The sequence below is a fragment of the Castor canadensis genome, chromosome 12 (genome assembly GCF_047511655.1).
Source record: "Castor canadensis chromosome 12, mCasCan1.hap1v2, whole genome shotgun sequence".
In the NCBI taxonomy this organism is placed as follows: Eukaryota; Metazoa; Chordata; class Mammalia; order Rodentia; family Castoridae; genus Castor; species Castor canadensis.
Genome location: NC_133397.1, coordinates 109623989 through 109644435, shown reverse-complemented (window position 1 = coordinate 109644435; position 20447 = coordinate 109623989). Strand labels below are relative to the sequence as shown.

General features: G+C 38.4%; 1 protein-coding gene across 2 annotated transcripts in view; it reads right to left on the bottom strand.

The window, feature by feature from the left end:
• The window catches only part of Ptpn22 (protein tyrosine phosphatase non-receptor type 22), a 48783-nt gene extending 31425 nt beyond the window's left edge, over positions 1 to 17358 (bottom strand). For both annotated transcript variants that reach the window (XR_002212550.2, XM_020166339.2), the window contains exons 1-9: positions 17160 to 17358; positions 4466 to 4574; positions 4131 to 4207; positions 3906 to 4001; positions 3443 to 3481; positions 1786 to 1857; positions 1612 to 1671; positions 922 to 1064; positions 493 to 559 (exon numbers count right to left, since the gene is read on the bottom strand). Coding sequence is in view for 1 of the 2 variants with exons in the window: in XM_020166339.2 (XP_020021928.2) it covers positions 493 to 559; positions 922 to 1064; positions 1612 to 1671; positions 1786 to 1857; positions 3443 to 3481; positions 3906 to 4001; positions 4131 to 4207; positions 4466 to 4574; positions 17160 to 17246 (750 nt within the window). In the remaining variant the exon portion in view is untranslated. The remainder of the gene's footprint in view (positions 1 to 492; positions 560 to 921; positions 1065 to 1611; positions 1672 to 1785; positions 1858 to 3442; positions 3482 to 3905; positions 4002 to 4130; positions 4208 to 4465; positions 4575 to 17159) is intronic.
• Positions 17359 to 20447: the final 3089 nt, after the last annotated feature.

Genomic DNA, 20447 nt, shown 5'->3' with positions numbered 1-20447 from the left:
TCCTAATATAGAATAATATCAGAAAAAAAATGTATTTTTAAACAACATGGTTTTTCATTACTCGCACCATGATTTAAAGACTGATGTTTTCCCTAGAAAAGACTGAAGAAACTCTTCAGAATTATTTCACTTGGGGTGATCAAATGTCTGAAACTAAAGATATAATGAGAAATAAAGCTAGTAGATAAGTAGAAGTTTATGAAGGAAATGAAGTCTGCAGATAAATCTAAATAAAGCTTGTATTTTAAACTTCCCATTGACTAACAGACAAGTAAGGCAAGTGCTCTACCACTGAGCTCCACCCTCTATCCTTGGGACCACACTTTAAAGAATCACCAACTTCAGAACCAATTAAATCACCTGACAGAGTGGTTCTGGAAGTTAATTTTCTACACACGATGAACTTTGAAGATGTTTTGAAAAACCAAACTGTCTCTAAGTCTGAAAGCAATGCAGTAAGCAAATAGGAAGTGCCTGCAGAGAGAAACTCACCCCATCTTTTAGCAACATCCATGTATAATCAATAGCACAAATGACACCAGTCCTTCCACAGCCAGCACTGAAATGGAAGATGACAGTAGCATGTGTACTTGTAGAGACTGGATAATTGACAGTAGCTGGAAAAATTCACCAGCAGATTTAAGGAAGAAACCTGGAACAATGAAACTTTTCAAATTCTACCATTTCTCAGTACATGTTAGTTACACAACAGTGAACCTCAGGACAAGTTTTAGGCAACTTCTCACAGGAGTCATTGTTTTACTGCTCAGAAGTATAACTTATTAGACAAACATGAATTTACTGTTCCAGTTACATTTATTACAGATTGTTTCTGCTGTTGACCTTTCCCTTTGAATTACAGTTCTGGCTGGACTGACATTTGGTTTGTCCTAGGAAGAAGGTTCATACATGGCATCTCACCTGCAGTGAATGCATATGGGAACACTGTCATCCTCTTGGTAACAACGCACATCCCAGATAAGCTCAAGGATAGGGTCTATAGATAAAGGCACATCATGATCGGGCCAGTTCTTATAATGAAACTGGTAGATAGTTCGAGTTTCCTATTAAAAAAAAAAGTAGCCAGAATAAGAGGCGAGTAGTCTGACATTGCATCTTTATCTTTTTTGCAATTTATTCTGTTTTCTTCCCTATAGATCTCAGGTAAGCTAGGTGCCTTATGAGAACCTGTGAAAGTAGTGTGAAGTTGCTGTTATCTGATCCTCAGTGCCCCATTCACAAGAGGAAGTAGATATGAAAATAGTCCAAACCAAATCTTTCCCAATAGCATGTTTCAAATGGGTCACAAACCTTTGCCTTTAGAGAGGCCAGATAGTACCTAGGTCAGCCTGAGCTCACAAGTTGGTCCCAGTTTCTATTCACCCTCCAGCCTCTGTTCACCCTAAAATTTATCATTTTTATGTTTGCCATTGGGCAGAATAGATTGCAGAGCCCAGATTATACCATCGTTTTGAATATGAAGACTTGTTCAGGACATTGAAGGTTACACCACTCTCCATAGTCTTATGCCCAGCCTGGGTCACACACGTGCATATTTACCTGCCTAATCTCTATAGTCTTTAGAGTTTACCATTCCTGTTTTATACTTACACTATTGAACTTGGCTTTTAGAGTCCTGATTATATAATCAGATTTCCTTTTTTCGGCTTCCTAAGAAGAAGAAGATTGAAATATTAGCCATTTCAAAGACAAGCACTCTACTCTAAAAAGTCGATCCTGGAGGCTTTGCTCAGCCCTAATGGGAACAGACATCATCATACTTACACAGGATACCAAGAAAGGGCCAAATTCCAGCTGCGTCTCTCCCAGCTCAGCCCAGTAGCGCTCACACTTTTTCTGTTGCACAAAGCAGAATATAGTGATTTCCCTCCCTACATATTAGTCTCTTCTGGGAAATAAATCCACTCTCTCATTCAGAAGCAGCTCTATGTCTTCATCTTAGACTGGGCACTTCTAACCTCCTAGGGCTTAAACCCCTACACCATCATTCAGAATCTCCCAAGGATAGGAAAGCAAACATTAAAGGATATATGAGTTATACACTTCCTAGAGTCCAGAAAAGTAAAACTAGGGATCTTTGACTTATTTTTGATTTTTAAAAAAAACTGTTTATTAAAACAGCTGCACAAGCTAAGTGAAATGCCACATTGCCTTGGTTTTGATTAGAATTGCCAACTCAGAATGGCAACAGTAGATTACATCAGGGATGCCCAGTAAAATGTAACATGAGCCATATGTGTAATCTAAAATGTACTAATAGCCACTTAAAAAAACAAAAACAGGTGAAATTAATTATCAATATACCAAAAAAGTCTATTTCAATGTGTAAACCATTACAATAGTTAGCAGATAGCTGACTTTTTTAAAACCAAATCTTTAAAGTCTTATGTTTCTTTCTTTTTTTTTTTTTTTGCAGTACTAGGGTTTGAACTCCAGGCTGTACTATTTAAGCCAGTCTGCCAGTCTTTTTTATATTGGTTATTTTTTGAAATATGGTCTCACTTTATGCCTAGCTGGCCTGGACTTTGATCCTACTATTTGTATTCCCCTATATATCTGGTATAACACCATGCCCAGCCTTTGGTTGAGATGGGTCTTGTGAACTTTTTGCCTAGGATGGCCCCAAACTGCAATCTGTCAGATTACAAGTAGCTAGGATTACAGGCTCGAGTCACTGTGCCTAGCCCCATGTGTATTTTATACTTAAAGCTCATTTTAATTAGGGTGCTAAATTTTCATTGGAAATGTTTTCTTTCCAATTAGATGAAATAAAATTTGCATTTGAAAAAGGTTCAGTTAACCAAATTGTTCCAAACATAAATTTTTTTTTATCGTTTTTACATTTATTCACATGTGTATGCATTGTTTGGGCCATCCCCCCTTCCCCCGCCAAACATAAAGTTTTCAGTAACTGAACTGAGGATCAGTTTTTAAATTTAAATCAATTAAAATAAAAATAATCGAGTTCCTTGATCACACTAACCATATTTCAGGTGTGGTTAGTGGATGTTATTTGGATAACACAAGATTTGGAGCTCTGGCAGTCGAAGATATCTGATTAATAGAAATGAGAAAGTGAATTGCTGCTTTAAAAGTTGTACTTTGATTTTACTTTTAAAAACCAAGCCTATGGATTTTTCTTTTTTCTTTCTTTCTTTTTATTTTTTTGGTGGTATTTGGGTTTGATCTCAGGCCTTTGTGCTTGCTAGACAAGTGCTCTACCATTTGAGCCACACCTCCAGTCCAACAGGGATTCTTCTAAGGGTGAAAATCCTAAGAGTCATGTGGCAATTCCCAAACTGAAAACTAGGGAAATGCCATGATCTTTATCTAGGCACACTTAAGGAAAGTTCTACCAATTTTTCCCTCTTTCTTCTTTATAAATAGGTGCCTTATCAGTAAGTACTAGAGAGTAACTCACCTTTCCCATTTCAAATTCCATACATGCCATAACAACGATCTGAGGGGATGAAATAAAAGCAGTGTAAATATCTATAGTCAGAAAGGATGGTTAATCCGGGGACCCCAGAGTCAGAAAGGAATAATCATTTTTTTTGTTTGTTTTGTTTTGCTTTGCAACCAAAAAAGAAATCCTGGTAACATAAAATGTTACTCTTACTCTTCCTTCTTTTTGTCTCCACTTCCTTTTTCTCTATTCAAATCAGTAAATTCTTGTTACCAAAAGAGCCTGTCAAGGTGTGAACTTTCATTTCCTTGAACAAGAATGACATTGAAATTTTTAATGAAAAATGCCTAAAATTCCATTGACCAATAAGAAAAGCAGTAGTTTTAATAGATGGAAAGACTCATTCACATCCTGACAGCTTACCCTCTTTGTCCCTAAGAACTAGGGAATAAGGTTTCAGAAACAACTCTGCACTTACCAGGACATTGCATTCCCAAATCATCCTCCAGAAGTCCAGAAGAGTTGAGGGTAGAGGACCTTGCGTGGCAATATAAGCCTTCGGTCCATAAACTCCCTGACGGGAAAGAGAAATTACGTGTGGCAGCTATAGATAATGCCCTCTTCCTCTCATCTAGCCCTCTCCCCATCCCGCCTTTTCACATCCCAAAGAAATCTGGAATGCTTTTATTTCCTTTCAGTGTACCTTAATGTAGTTGGCATTGATGTAGCTGGAATCCTCATCGAAGGTTATCAGGGACAGCTCTACCCGGCTATGATCATCTATAACACAAAAGAAAGACGTAGTGAAATCAATAAGGCTTAGAAATCAGGGACTTATTCTGACAATAGTGGATACTGTAAGTGCCTGATGAGTGAGTGAGTGAATGAGTGAATGAATGAATGCTCTTTTGCAGTCATAAATAATATAATCTAATTTGTCAATGCCATGTTCCAAGATTAAGAACAACAAGCAGGTAAAAAAAGAGAAATGATTGAAATTGGAGGAGGTATGGGTTTATAGGGAGAAATGGAACTTACAGGGCAAAATATCCTTATATCTGTTTTTCTTGATATTCTTGGGCCTTTCAGCCACAGTTGTAGGATAGGTTTTGTCTGCCTTGTACTTGGTGGATTGCCTTTTCAGTTTCTGTAATAAAATTGCAAGGAAAATTAATTTTATTAAATAAGGAGGTGAGACCCTCTATAGAGAGCTTGCTTTCTTCACTTTCCAAATATTCTACGTCAACCATTTAGCATCCTCTGGAGCTGACTTCTTTCAGGACAGGGCATAAGAACAGTCAAGTTCAGTGACATTTGGAGAAGTGAAAAGATCACACTTACTACAGCTGAGCCACAGGTAGCTAAAACTTTATTGTGAAACTGATGAATATTTAAGAAACAAAATATATTGCAAAAAGCTAGCTATATGCCCCACTCCACAGGCAGATCTAAAAGTTGATTTACTTTCCTTACTGGTACTTTCCATTGCTATTTAGTGCAATGGTCAACAGAAAAGTGAAGTTCCATTAGTCTTCAGATTACTTTTTTTTCTAAATGGAAATGAAGCTCAAGCTAAATAAACTCTTATCAAAATTTCAAAGATTTCAGTTCCGAAGAGTTTTTTTGTGACTCAAACTTCAAGTGTACACGTCTACCAACCAGTGCTCCAAATAGCATCATATTCTGTTTGTAGAATATGATCTGAGATGGTAAAGCCTAGCTTACTGTGATTGAATGAGTCCTCGTGATAGTGAAGTAATTCCTTAAAATTATTATTCCCATTTTCCAGTACTACACTGTAGACCAAAACTTCAAGTCAGAGGAAGTGATAATTCCTCTTTGGTTGCTTATTAGGAATCACCTTGTCCCAAATTTTATCTCCTTTATCATTCAAAGTAACCATATCTACAAAGTCTGAATTTTGTGAGACCTGGTCAATTTGCAAAAGAAGAGGTGGAGAAGCATCTATGATAACCAGTGGAAAATTTGCTGAATTAAACTAAAGAAATTTTCTTTATTTTCCCACTATTTAATGGAGAATTGGTCACATTAGACACATTAATTACCTCCTATGGGTGAGATTCCTCAGCATCTACTTGGTCTTCCTTCTCTTTAACTTCTGTTTTGAAATTTCCTCCTTCCTTGGTCCTTATTAGTCTGCATTATCTTGGTTCTCCTCTTTCTCTGACTCATCTTTCCCACTTCCCACTATTTCTTTTTGGTTCTCTGTTCTTTTCTGTCTTCTAATTGAAAATTACCCAAAGTTGTAACATTAAATCCTCAACTCTCTGGTTTTCTCTCACTACATATACATTTGCTCGGAGATAGCATATACATAGGCGGCATATAAGTGCTTGTTAATTTATTTAACTGATTCAATTTTAATTATATTTTTCAATCCCAATTAGGTAAATCTCAAATTTCTATATTGGGATTTTCTTACTAAATTCCAGGCCCAAATTATCAACCACGTCTTACACATTTCCACTTCAGTGGAATCAGAACATTTATAACTCAGAATTAGTACATTTAAAACTAAAATTATCACTGTCCTCATTGTAAATGCCAAGGTTATGTTCTTTAATCCAAACCACCATACCCTAGAACTGAGAGTCATTTTGGATTCCCCCTTTTCCACAATTCCCACCTCAATTTCAGTTATCATGTTCAATTGATTCTTTCTGTACAGTGTCTCACATTAGATCTTTCCTGGATATGAAGTGCCCCCAAATGACTTGTGTTAAAGGCTTAGTTGCCACCTGATGGGATTTTGGAAAGTAATTCAATCCTGAGGGCGCTAATCCTATTCAACAGATTACTCCTTTGAGGATTCATAATATTTTTGATGGCATTAATGGGAGGTGGAGGAAGAAGGTCACATACCCCTGGGTACATACCCCTTCCTGGCTCTGTGTCTCTGCCTCATGGGGGACATGAGATGAGCATCTGCCTCACCACACCCTCTCTACCATGATGGTCTGCCTCCCAACAGGCCCACAGTGATGGGACCAAGTGACCATGGACTGAAATCTCTGAAACCATGAGCCAAAATAAATTTTGCTATAACTATTTCTAACCATATGATTAAAAAGCATTTGGAACCAGGAGGACTTTGGAAAAGTTTGGAGGTGCAGGCTAGAGAAGACCTAAAATGCTAAAAGCAGAACTTAGCAGTAATTCTGGTGGGAGCTCAGAAACAAGAATGTGGACAGTAAAGGTTGTGCTCATAAGGTTTCAGATGGGAACAAGGACACTATTGGGAATTGGACTAGAAGCCAGATGTATTACATGCTGGCAAAGAATTTGCCTGTATTTTGTCCATGCCCTGAGACTGAGGCTGAGTTTAAAGGTCGATGGACTGATTAATTTGGTGGTGGAAATTTCAAGGCATGGCATTCAGGTCATTGCATGGCTGGCTGCTTTTCACAGGTTTGTGGCAAAAATTGAGAGCAAAAAGCAAAGCAGAGAGGATTTGAAAAAAGCCCACATAAAGGGGATTAAGAAAAGCACAGTTTCTGAAGAGACTAGTACCATTAAAAAGAACCTAGTACTTTGTGCCAGGATGGTAAGAAAGATGCCTTGAGGGCATTTCAGAAATTGGCCAGACCCCACCCAATCTTCCTTAAGAAGACAGCACTGCTAGAGCACCCTGCTGGCATAGGGTTTCCTAAGAAGTTATTTCCCCAGGATTCATTTCACCATGCTCAGCCACCAGGCAGGCACTCAGAGCTCATTGTAGCCATAGTCCAAGAGGGACTGCTACTTCTCCCACTGGCAGCAGATTTTGTTGTCATTCAGTGATGCTAGTTTTGTAGCAATGCAGAATTCAAGAGTTACAAGGAGGCTTCGACCCAGATTTCAAAGGAAAGCTTAGAGGCCAGGCAATGTATGATAGGATTGGTGTCCCTACAGGCACCCCTGAGAGTGATACATGAAACTATAAAGGTGAATTTGAAGATGCAATGAAGACCCCAGGAAGTTAGAGATGACAGGAACAGGGAATACCTGCTGTGGAGAGCTAAAGGTAACAAACAGAGCCAGTCCAAGAGAAATGTTGGCTGCAGGTTTCAAAGCTGTAGGAGCAGAGCTGTCCAAGTCCTTTGGAGCTCATATCATGTGAAAATGTGTCCCAGGTGTTAGACACAGAGCTACAAGATTTAATGTTTTCCCTGCTTAGTTTCAGTCTTGCTTTTGTCCCATTCTTCCTTCCTATGCCCTCATTCTTCCTTTTCGGAATGGGACTGTTTATTCCATGCCATTTCATCTTGTTAGTATATAACTTGTTTTGTTTTTTATACAGAAACTCACAGCTAAAAGTTTGCCTTGAATTTCACAGGCAACTTTGGGCTTAAACTTTTGAGAATGCTGGAACTGTTGAAACTTTGGGGACTCTTACCGATGAACTAAATGCATTTTGCATTATAAGATGCCCATGAGCCTTTAGGGGCCAGAGATGGAATATTATGGTTTAGAGATGAAGTTCCCACCAAAAGGATCATGTATTAAAGGCTTGAGTGCCAGCTGATGGGTTTTTGGGAAGCGATTAGACTCTGGGGGCTCTGATATAATCGATGAATTAATCCCTTGATGGATTCATAATATGATGGCATTATTGGGAAATACAGCCTAGTCAGAAAAAAATAGGTCACTAGGGTTAGGCTCTGGAAAGATATACCTTATCTCAGCCCCTTTCTGTCTATGTCTTTCTGCTTCCCAGGGACCATGAGGTAAGCAGCTCTGCCACACTACACACTTTCTGCCATAGGTCCACAGTGATGAAGCCAAGTAACCATGAGCCAAAATGAATCTTTCCTCCTCTAAGTATTTTGTCATAGTAACATAAAACTGGTGGACACACTTTCTATGCCCACTAAGATATCTTAGTTTAGGCTCTTTTCCTTAAAACTTGAACTGCCGTAGTTGCTTCTTAATTTGCTTTCACACATTTCTCTCCCCACTCAAATTCATTGGACTCACTTATGTCAAATTATTTAATTTATGTCTTGCTCATCTTTCCTATGCTCAAAACAACTTTGGTTGTTCCCTTTTACCACTTGGGAAAAAATATAAACTCCTTAGCCAGATACTTAAGGCTCTCCCCAGATGGACCCCAAGCTAACTTTCCCATTTCTCACACTGTCTTCAAATTATTAAGTTTCTAAAGATGACTTCTGCTTTCTTTCAAGATTGTATAAATTGATGTCATTGACAGTTACATGTAGCATGACTTCTTTAAAACTAGGGCATGCCTTTTCTTCTCATAAATTTTATGTGTCCTTTGGTATTGCTTTTGTATTTCTCAGTCATGATTGCTTTCTATTAGGTGACCTAATAAGGTTTTTCTCAAGTGACTAGGAACAAGAAAAAAATTATGGGGATTGTTATTACTGTTATTTAGTTGCTTACATTTCATATAGTATTTTTGCTTGATTAATGATGATTTGCATCTATCTGTAGGAGTTTACTTCAGGAGATTAAGTGGCTTTAAAAATGGATGACAGTGAGAAAAGAGAGACAAAGAGGCAGTAGAGAATGAAAGTTTGATCCAGCAAATCCAAACTCATCAGTAGGTTTTCAAAACTGCAAGGAGAGGGAAAAGTTGAGCTCCTAACATGTTGTGAGATGAAAAGTCAGAACACAGTTATCAAATATCTAGAATCTAGTTAAATTGGTATTTTCTAAATGTAATAACAAGTATTTCATTAAATTATTATAACAACCCAGAGTATAGGAATGTAAACTTTATCCAATTAAGGATGCCAAGTAAAACAGCCAGCCAGTGCTTGCTTTTTTGTGGGACCACAAATAACATCATGTATTGTTCCAAGAACTATGTTTTTTTCTATTTCTAGAGTTTAATAGACACAGGCAACCTATTTAAAATCAGGTACACAGTCAGCTCTTAAATCCTAGTTTTGTACCCTGATTTATTCTTACATATTTTCACAACTGATTTGGAGGGAAGATACTGAAGTTGTACCTGCACAGCACACTTGTACACCAAGATGGAAATACTAGTGGATGAGTTTGGGATTTTAACTAAGAAAATGGCACAGGCACATAGAACTATAGGTGATTGTGCTGAAGTGACACCAGTTTTTCTACTCTCTCTGCCATATGTACCTCCAGAATGACTGTTTTTACATTGCCATTGGTCCTAGGCCTACTTGAAAAGCTCTTGAGTCCCAGATCAATTCTTTCTAGAAATCTCCAGAACTGACTCATGTGTTTTCCTTGTTATGCTGTTTTTGTTTTGTTTTGCTTTGCTCATAGATTGCTTTCTAAGGAGAATGCTGTAAGAAAAACCCTTTTTGGTAAGATGCCAATTATTTTGGCAAAGTATGACAGGTAAAGGTTATATATGTGTGTAACCTATACTTCTCTAGCCTTCACTGTGACTTTCAATAAGGGCAGAATGTCTTTTGCTTTTCCTGTTCCTTTCCTCTTTCTGGATGTATGACAAAGAAAGACACTCAGCAAAACATCACACAGGAAATGTCTACAGAATTATTAATTTAGAAATGATGAAAGATTTAAAAATGTTCCCTCTCATGTCTGCCTAAGGTCAGACCACTGTGAAGTCCTCCTTTTTAATTCCTCTGTTTTTTTCTACAAGACACCCAGGCTCTAATACTCCAACAGAGAACACAGCAGGCAGAATTAAGGCAGAACTGAAAAATTGCACCAGAAATGAGGGAATTCTGAAAGTGGGAAGCCAAAGAAAAGAACCCATCCCATGTGGGATGGGTTGAGGTTTGGGAAGAAAAGGGAGGTCAAAGGGTGAAAGTATTTCTTTACTACCTATAAGGTAGGGGAAGTAAGTCCCCTGGAGGAAGGCATCTTCAAGAGAAGTTGGGAAGAGTTGCTGAGAGAATAAAATGAAGAGGTCAGCATCACCCATGGATCTTGAAAGAGAGCAGAATACATGAGACTCTAGATTCTGTGTGTTCTTCATAAGGTAACGGTGCATTCACTTAGTCTGTAAGCTTGTATTACCCCTTTACTTTTAAGAAATGAAAACAGAACTGGGGTCTTGGCTTAAGTCTCTTAAGATGGAGTATTTTGCATATTTTTCTCAGTCTAGTAATTGAATGAAGGTCATTCCCAAGAGAGAACAGAAAGAAAGAAGAAGAAAGAACAAGATCAGAATAACTTGGCTTGAAGTTCTGTTATTGAATAGAAAATATAGCAGAAGTTTCATTTTGGAGAAGGAAAAATAAACTTGGCCTTTCTGTGCTAAGGGGGGAGGGGAATCAAAATTGGGCTGTCTCCAGAGCTCTTTAAGGTTGCTCCTCAATGCCTTACAAATGTGGGTCAGTATTATACCATATCTCCAAAGGTCAGAGAAAGCATGAGTGCTAAGGAACAGAATTGGGAGCTCAGGCCTCTACATCCAGTAAACAGTAGTACTGCCATTAGGATGGACAATGAGACCAAACTGGTCCTGAGTGTACACCACAACCATCTCTAACAGATAGGCAAACTTATGGAGGTTGGGTTCCAGGGCACTAATAGGGTAAGTGGATAGCTGGGTAGCTAATAGCCAAACTGGGATAAACCAAGAATTCAACTTTAGATACATAAACTGTGAGGAAATGACAAAGAATGTGTTAAAAAAATTCCTGTGAATAACTGAAAATATGGGACTAGATGGTCCTAGTGAGAGGCTGGAAACAGACTTGAGAGAAATCAGCTATAAAGGTAAATGTATTTATTCTGGTGGTGGCAGCAAAAAAAAAATTCATCTTTATGTGCACAAAAGTCAAGAAATGCTAGTATGTTGAAGTGATACGCTGACTCTAACAATGAATCATTTCAATCAACAGATGTTTGTGCACTTGCTATGCAAGAGGTTCTATGTTCACATCTGCTCAATTAGTATAAGTACTATAAATATGTATAGAACCAAGATGTTCCCAGGTCTTCCCTCGTCTGGCTATGATCAATAACTCTCCAGAAGTTGCTACAATACCAGTGTGACTTCTAGTATATTTTAAAACAGCATTAACATTTAGACCTGGCTTTTAGAACTAGGTATCTTCTATCAGGGCTCAATGACTCCTTCATTGTTCAATAATATGTCATTTAATCAATACAACATTTACCTTTTATACAGAAACACCTCATCTTTAGGAAACATATACTTTAATTTTTCTTTTTGTTTTTTATTGTTTAAATAGAATCCAAAATCACTAACAGAAAATCTGAATATAGATTTTTTTAAGGTAATACATATTCACTGAAGACAATTTGGAATATACAGAGAAACAGAAATAAGATGATCAGGCTGGGAATATAGCTCAGTGTTAAAGCACTTGCCTAACATATACAAGGCCTTGGGTTCCATCCCTAGCACCACATGGGGGAAAAAATGTTAAAAACTACCTATAATCCCACTATGCAGAGTAAGCCATTCTTAATATTTTGTGATATTACCTGTAATAGAGGTGGGATCATGCTGTATATAGGGTTTTGTAACTTGCCCTTCTCACTTATCACCTTGTGTTTTCTACATTGTTTTTTGTTGTTGTTTTTGGGTGATACTAGGGTTTGAACTCAGGGTCTCACACTTGTTAGGCTTTACCACTTGAGCCACTCTGTCAGCCCTGTTTTGTGTTGGGCATTTTTTGAGATAGGGTTTCATAACTATTTGCCCAGGCTGGCTTCAAACCACAATCCTCCTGATCTCTGCCTCCTGAAAAACTAGGATTACAGGCGAGAGCCACTGGTGCCTGGCTTCTGCATTGTTTTTAATGGTGGCAGAGTATTCCATTGTAGAATGTAGTACAATCTAAGTTACATAACTTGTTTCTTTATACTGTTGGATATTTAAGTTACTTTTGGTATTTCATAATTATGAGAACACTACACTGTGTGGCCAAACTATAAATATCTTTCATTATTTTCTTCAGATAGTTTCTTAGGAAATGTCAAAGAATTTGCTCATTATAATAGATCGTGTTACATATTACCAAATATATATATCTGAAACAATAAATTTTGCCTTGTATAACCTACAAAGGTTATACAAGTAATCTATGAGATTGCTTAAATTCTGGCCAACATTAGAATTATAATGTTTTAAATATGGGTCCATTTAATAGGTAAGGTAATATTGGTGGTATTTTTGTTATTTGGACTTCTCTCCAAAATATTTTTAAGGAAAAAGATATACTATAATCAAAGTGCCCTATCCATATTCATATTTCTGTATTCCCACCAATCTTTGATCAAATATAGATATCCAATAAACAGATATTTGTTTATATATAAACACATGCAGCAAAATTGAGCCACACATAATACTCAACGAACCCTTAACCCATATATACTACAGTGGCTGGAATGTACATGTCATAAGACCAAAATCAGCTGCAGAAACTGGTCAGAGAGGGTAGCAGTCCTTGTAAATTGCAAACTATCTGATAAAGAACATGTAGATGGAAGTTTGGAAGAAGGAAACTAAGGCAGCAAGCACTTGTCACTATGTCCCTACTACTGTCCAGAAAAGAGTGCTGCCACCACCCTGAAGGTTCCAATGAGGAGATAGAGACATCAAACCATCATAGTTAGGCCACTAAAGTCACCATGCTCATCAAGCACTGTCTGATTCTAGATGGCTTTTCATATTTTCCTTCGTAAGTAGACAATAAACTGGCTAGTCAAGTGCAAACCTCAACTCTGACAGTTACTTTTCTCCCTTGAAAAACAGATAGATAGACTTTCTGGTGAATTTCTTGTGTGTTTGGTTATTGCAAGCCAGTTGCCCGATTCTGATAAACAGTGGGCATAGTAATAAAATTGAAATTTGAGAACAGCAAAGCTAAAAACTGGACTGTGGTGATTCAAACTGGACAATGCCAACCTGAGTGACCACTTGACCTCTTTGACGCTCTCTGTGATCACAACAGCAATTGCATGGACTAAGGCTTGGCAGAATTCATAAGAAAGATTAGAAAAAAACTAAGGCCCACCTATATGCAACAAAATTGATGAATTTTACAAAGCAGTATGACATGACACATTTAACATGATTTTACTTACATATAATTCAAAAGCAGATGAAAATCAATGTCTATTGCTAAGTGAGATAGGTAGATGATAGATAGATAGATAGATATTAAAGTAATGTAGAAAAGCAAAGAAAAATGTATCAGTACAATATTTACTTCTAATCTTGTAAAGGGTGGGGAGTTATTTAGAGGGACATTCAGGGGATTTCTGTGGTGTGGATGATGTTTTATTTCTTGATCTGAATGGTGCTTATATGGGGACCTGCTTTATTACAAATGGTTAAATTGTATACCTGTGCTTTAATGCATGTTCTATTTTGCAATTTTCAAAGTTTAAAAAATTAAGGTCAATGGATAAATTGGAGGCAGTATAGCAGAGGTGGAGAGTACTAAGAGCACAGTCTCAAAAATTAGATAGCTTTATGTCAAATCCTAGTTCCACAACTTATGAGCTGTGTGTCTTTAAGTCAATCGCTTTACCTGTCTGTGCCTCACAGTCAACTGCATGCCAAACATTGTACAAGGCATGGAGGATACAAATGAACCAGAACTAAATATGCATGCTGCCTTTGTGAAGCTTCAGTCTGATAGGGAAGCAGGCGTTAACCAAATAGACAAATAGAGGTAAAAATGGAATTGTGATCAGTTCTATGAACTACAACAAGGTGGTGCTGATAAGAACATAATAGATTTGATCTATTCAAGGAGGTGACAAAAGGTTTCCCCAGGCTAAGAATGTAGTTCACTGGTAGAACGCTTGCCGCCCTACCAGAAGAGGAAGAACGGGAAGGAGGGAGGGTGGATTCTCTGAGGATGTACCCACCGATTGAAATCTAAAAAATTATTATCTGTTAAACAGGTAAAGAGGAATGTGAGGAACGTTTGAGGGAGGGGAACAGCATGCCACTGAAAGAGTATTGCATTTAGTCCCTGCATGGGGAAAGACCTAAGCAGCATGGCATTGGGTGCCACGTCCAGTGATGAATGTTGAGTTCTGCACGAGAGACCTGGCCAAGGCAGAAGTGGGGACTGAAATTTGAACCATGAACCTATGGGTGGGCATTTACCCAAAAGTAGCAATGCCTTTTGTAATTCTCATGAACGCACCACCATTTAGGCTAGTCTGGCAGTGGCCTTGTGTCACAGAATTAGTCCTCAAACCATGGAAACATCAAGTCCTGGGAGAATACACTAGGCTTGAGGTGGAACACGGGACATGAGCAGAAGGAAAGCCCTCCAGTTTACTGTCAGTGTTTTCATTGTCCAAGCCAGCAATCTGGCTCCATTCACCCCCAACCCCCACTCCCCAAAGCTACTGTGGTGTCTCAGCTGAATGTTTAGGTGGCACTGAGGGCAAGACTGTTTTTCCACTGGAGGACATGAGTCAGTGAACAGTGAGGTTCCACTTAATCACTACCCAAAAAACAAGGTTCTTAAATTTAGGAGCTAGAGAAGCAAGGAAGTGATTAATAAAAAGTCAGGATCATGATTATCCCTTGGGCGGGGTGGGGTGGGTGGAGCATGGAAGCCTGGTGGGGAAGGGACATATAGGGCTCTTTTAGGGTCTGATAGTGCTCTATTTCTTGCCTTGGGTTGTGGTTGCATTGGTAGTGGTTGCTTTATATTTGTACTTATATATTTTATGCTCTTTTCTAACTATGTATTATAGTTCACAATTGTAAACAACTAAAAAATACAAACTATTTAAAATTCTTTATCATGGAAAACAAGACCATATTTGCATTATTAACAGATCACTTGGGTGTTGAATGGAAAGTTAAAGGTGGGGCAAAAGCCAGGCACCAGTGGCTCATGTCTGAAATCCTACTTGGGAGGCAGAGATCAGGAAGATCATGGTTCAAAGTCAGCCCGGGCACATAGTTCGCAAGACCCCATCTCAAAGTGAAAAAAAATGAACTCAAAACTGGGCTGGAGGAGTGGTTCAACTGGTAGAGCGCCTGTCTAGCAAACTTGAGGTTTGAGGCCTTGAGTTCAAACCCTAGTACCACCCAAAACAAAAAAAAGTGGGGCAGACTAGAAGCAGAGAAATCAGACAGGAAGTAAAAAATAATTTGGTGGAAGATTATAAGAACCTGAACTTAAAGAGTAAAATATTAGGGTTGTAGCCTGTAATATATGAAAAAAAAAAACAAATAACTAAAATAAAGCAGAGGATGGCACTGCCTCTCGTTCCCTTTTCGCCTCTGGTGAATTTGGCTCTGGAATTATAATCCAAAGGCAAGCACACATCTAAACAGACACATGTGCTAGGACTTCCTCCTTACCTCCTCTGTGGTAATTCTACCCAGAGCACTCTGACTACCTGACTGACCATAATATTATCCAAGTGGAGCTGATATATGATAGCCCATCACATAGCTAATCAGTCAATAGTAATATCTGACCCCTGGAGACTACATGGAGTGTTTTCATATCCACTATTTAGTGCCAGAATGTTAGCTCTGGAAAGCAAAGATGACTGTCTGTTACTGTACTCTTAGTGTCAGGAATCAAATTTGGTATAAAGTAGGTTAGTAGGTGTTCACTAAATATTTCTGAATAACCTTTTTTGAGATGAAGTCTCCCTAAATTGCCTATGCTGGCCTCAAAGTCATGATCCTCCTATCTCAACCTCCCACGTACCTGGGACTACAGTCATGCACCACTGCACCTGGCTCCCATTTAGTTCTAATTATTGACGTTTAATCATCACAACAATCCTGAGAGAATAGGTATGACATAAATTCGTATCCCCATTTTATAAGTTAGAAAACAAAGATTGGAAGAGATTAAGGAACATGTCAAATAGTAGATAATTTAGTTGATGACAAAATTAGTTCTCTTGGTTTTTTTCCTGCTCTTTACCACTAAAAAATTGAGGCTTAGTGTGTTTAAAACTCTGAATCACCAGCTGGAAGCATTCCAAAACACATGGTAGGTACTATCTGACACCCTGTGTTAACTGATGTGCCCAGTTACAGAGTGAATGAGGCCTCCCCAGCTTCCATTGCATCAACAACCATAGCTCCCTCAGAGGAAGTGCATGATTCCTCTGGGTGACCAAATCCACCAGTCCTGACACTACCTTGCACTCAGTTTCTCTCTGTGTCCCTCACTTGTCTCTACTCTCCACCCTAGCTAGTCCAGCTCTTCTCCTAAGGAAACCCTGTTATTACAAAGACACATGTTCTAATACTTTTTTGCAGAAGAAAGAAAAAAAAGGAGAAAAAGTGGCACTGGGTAGTTTTTGGAGTTCTTCAAATGGAATCCAGTGGGGAAACTAAAATCATAATGTTCCTGAATTCAAACCTGAGTCCCATCACATACATAAAAAATCATAATATTCCATGAAAAGTTCATCTTAGTCTCTTTCCTCTCAAATTTAATTAAAATTAATAATCTGAAACATAAATCATAATTCAAATACCTAGGGAACTCCAGATTTTCAACTAATATTAGCATTTATCCATCTGGAGTTGAATACACTTTCTATAGGAAGAACCAACAAACCAAATGTTAAAAATAGTATTTTTGACACAATACCTAAATTACACACAAACCACCCAGGGAAATCAAACTTCTAGATTGTCTTCTTCCTTTCTTCCCCTCCAATCTGATATTCTCTATCTGAAAAGCGATTTGGTCTCAGAGAGTAGGACTACAGTAGTCAGTTAAATCATGTATGTAACTACTCCAGGAGTGTCACACACAGGACTCACCAGAAATTCACTGGTAAACTCCTCATTGTGAATTTTCTTGTTTTGGGCCTCATCCAGGAACTTCTGCAGAATTTCTCTTTGGTCCATTCTGGAGTGCAAGAGAAACAGTCTGTGAGAGGGTTGAGGGAGGGCATGTCAAATGTGTGTCATGGCTGAGACACCACGAAGAAGCCTCTGCTGCTGCTTGAGCATAGCATGCTGAAGGCTGTGGTTTACTGACTTCATCACAAGCCCTAGAGGAAATTAGTACGAAACCAGCCTCTGTGGTCACACAACAAAGCCAGCATCTCACTCCAGGGCCCTAGTGCCTTCCTTCTCAACAAAGGAACCTGGTTACAATTCAAGTTTTAACAAACACGAGGCTAACCAGAACATAACATGGTCTGCTGAGCTCTGAAAATGTTCCCCTCTATCATCTTTAGGCAAAATTCATCTTTCTGTATGCTTCCCAGAGAAAAGGCAGAACTACAGGTCTAATGATTAAGTTCTGCCTCTCTTACTGCCCCATTGTGCACAATGTGTTTCCTTACATTTCTGTTTTCTTATGTCCCAAATGAACCCTACACCAAAAAAGACAGACACTGTTTAGAATTATACATCTCCTACCTAGACTGTTATCCCAAAAGTTTCTTGTCAGTGCAATCAATGTCAAACTTCTGTTCATCAGAGAAGGCATTTTTATTCAGAACTCTTAAGTTTGCCATATAGAGTCAATTTCTCTTTTAAATGAAATGAAGTTAGCTGCTGCTTATAGTCTGTGTCTTTCTCAGGGCTGGGGAAGTGCTGACCTCCATTAAGGGAAGTATTGATTTCTGCACCTCTTGAAACCCACAACAGCTCTTTGAGCTTCACTTGGGTCCTGAATATAAAGACTGAGAATGCTGGTATATATATATATGACCAGGAGCAAATGGCCCCCCATCAAGAGCACCCAAGAAGGCAGTTAGCACAGTGTTCCCAGAATGTACTGCTGGTAAACAGTGAAGGAACAAAAAGTAAACAAGTCAACCACCTTCCTGACAGCAGTATAGATTCTAGGTCAGAAAGTCTGAAGAGAACCAGGCACAGTTGCATGCATTTGCAGTCCCAGCTACTCAGGAGGCTGAGGCAAGAGGGTCTCTTGAGCCCAGGCATTCAAGGCAGCCTGGAAATAAAGTGAGACCTCTCCATGTGCTCTCAAAAAAGGAAAAAGAAAGCTTCAAGAACTATTTCTGTAGAAGACATTTCTATCCTGCAACCAATGTCTTGGGAAAGATACTGTTTGAGGAAGCCATCCTGTGTTTGTGTTCTTTTAGCTGTGACAAGCAGGCTGTTCTAGAAAAAGCTTCTGCATTTCAATTTGCATAAATTCTCAATGGGTACAAATCCACCCAAGATATAATTCAGTGAGGACACCCCCAAGTGAATATATCTTTCTTTGAGGGCAGAAGTTCCATAAGTAATGTGTTAATAAAATTAGTCTGAAGCAATCCTGAAGAAAACTGGGCAATATGCTGGGCTTCCTCTATTTAAGATATTAGCAATCCATTCTGATTTTGCAACTTTATTCAGACTTCCTTCAGGAGATTCTGATTCTGAACGCTAAAGGACTGAATCCTCTTTTTTGAGCCCAAAGAAAGGTCATTGAGATATCTTGGTGATAGGTAACTTGAAGTCAATATTCCAAATAAAAAATTTCAGTACCAGTCCACATAAATTAAAATGAACCGTAATTCTTCAACAATATTTGTTGGGAAAAGCACTAAAATCCACTAATTTTTTCAACAAATTTTTTGACTACCCACTAAATGCAAAGCAATAGGTTAAGGGCTCAGTATGCCATCTGAGCAAGTCAGCATATGGTGGGGAAAAAATCTTCCCCAGTTAATAAAGCACCTCAGAACTGAAGAGATAGACTTGAATGTTTATAAAAATAAACCATTCCACACTAAGTTGCTTATTTGCAGAATAGTAAAGCAAAATCCTAGAAAGTGATTTTCTGTGTTTGGGAAAATAAGAGAAATGGTTTTATAATTTCTCTGTCCCCTTAGAATGGCCTCACTTCCATCAAAACCAGAATTTTATTAATAATGAATGCCATCTTACCCTAACTCCATTGAATCCCTGCCATATAAATCTTTAGATAGGCAAAATGTGACTAATGAAATAAAACTTGGGCCTATTTTCCTCAAGTCTGTATTTCAGAGCAATTTCTTACTTTTTTGCTTCTTCTTAGGAAAGGAAGAGGTCTAAGTAAATACAAGAGAAATGTTCTTAAATGCTGCCGTACTCTGTTCACCATAGGTCTAAAAAACTGTTAGTAGTGTCTTATTAGAATTGGAGAATTTTTTTTTAAAAGCAAGCAGCAATTCTTAAGAGTTTACTCTACTGTAAAATCCAAAGTATAAAAAAAATTGCAAAATAACTAAACCTCAAAAACCTACTTTGCTACAAGGCCATTTCCTGAGCAGACCACTCAAACGAGCAGAAAACAAACTGAAGGAGAAAACAAAAAAACTTTCTGTTTTATCTTTAACAAGTCTAAACTACTATAGAAATTTCATAATTCCTTCTACAGATTCTGGACAGCAATAGGACAGTAGCAGCATAATGCTGTTCAATGGAGACAGGTGTTTGACTCATTTGTATTGTGTGGGACGATCAAAAGCTAAGGAGGGAAAATAAGCCATGCAGAAAAGGTTGGCAAATATCTAAAAGAAAAATTTACAATGAAACACTTAAAACAGTCTGTCATAAACCATAAGTGTACACAGTAATTCCATGCAATAAAAGACCGTCAAGAATGAGCTGTAGGAAGTGAATTGCACAGGAGAACCTGGAGGAGTAAAGAAGGAGTCACATCTCACTGCTGCGTCATGTGTTCAAAAGGAAAAACACAACCGAGGAGTGCTGGCACAGTCACCTGCTCCAAGAGGGGAGGGTACCAGTGTCAGGGGAAACATCAGTGTCATGGAGATTAGGCAGTAGATGACGAAAAACTTCAAGGAGAGTTTCAGGGGCGATGATTAAGGGAAGATAAACTAGTCAATAGGAAAAACACTCCAGTTTCTCAGCACATCCTGCTCTCTGTGAGGGGGCATGTTTTACCCTGGAGAACCCACTTACCCCATCTTAGCTTTGGTTTCACTTTTGCCTTTCCCTCCATCCCAAGGCCATTGATTTAATATGGGCTTTGTGTTATCTGTGAACCACTCATTCCTTTGTAAGCTTGCTCTCGCGGTCACTGAGGTCCATTGGCCCTTTCTCCTTGACATATTTAAATTCAGTTTGTCTTTTCCATTCCCATGC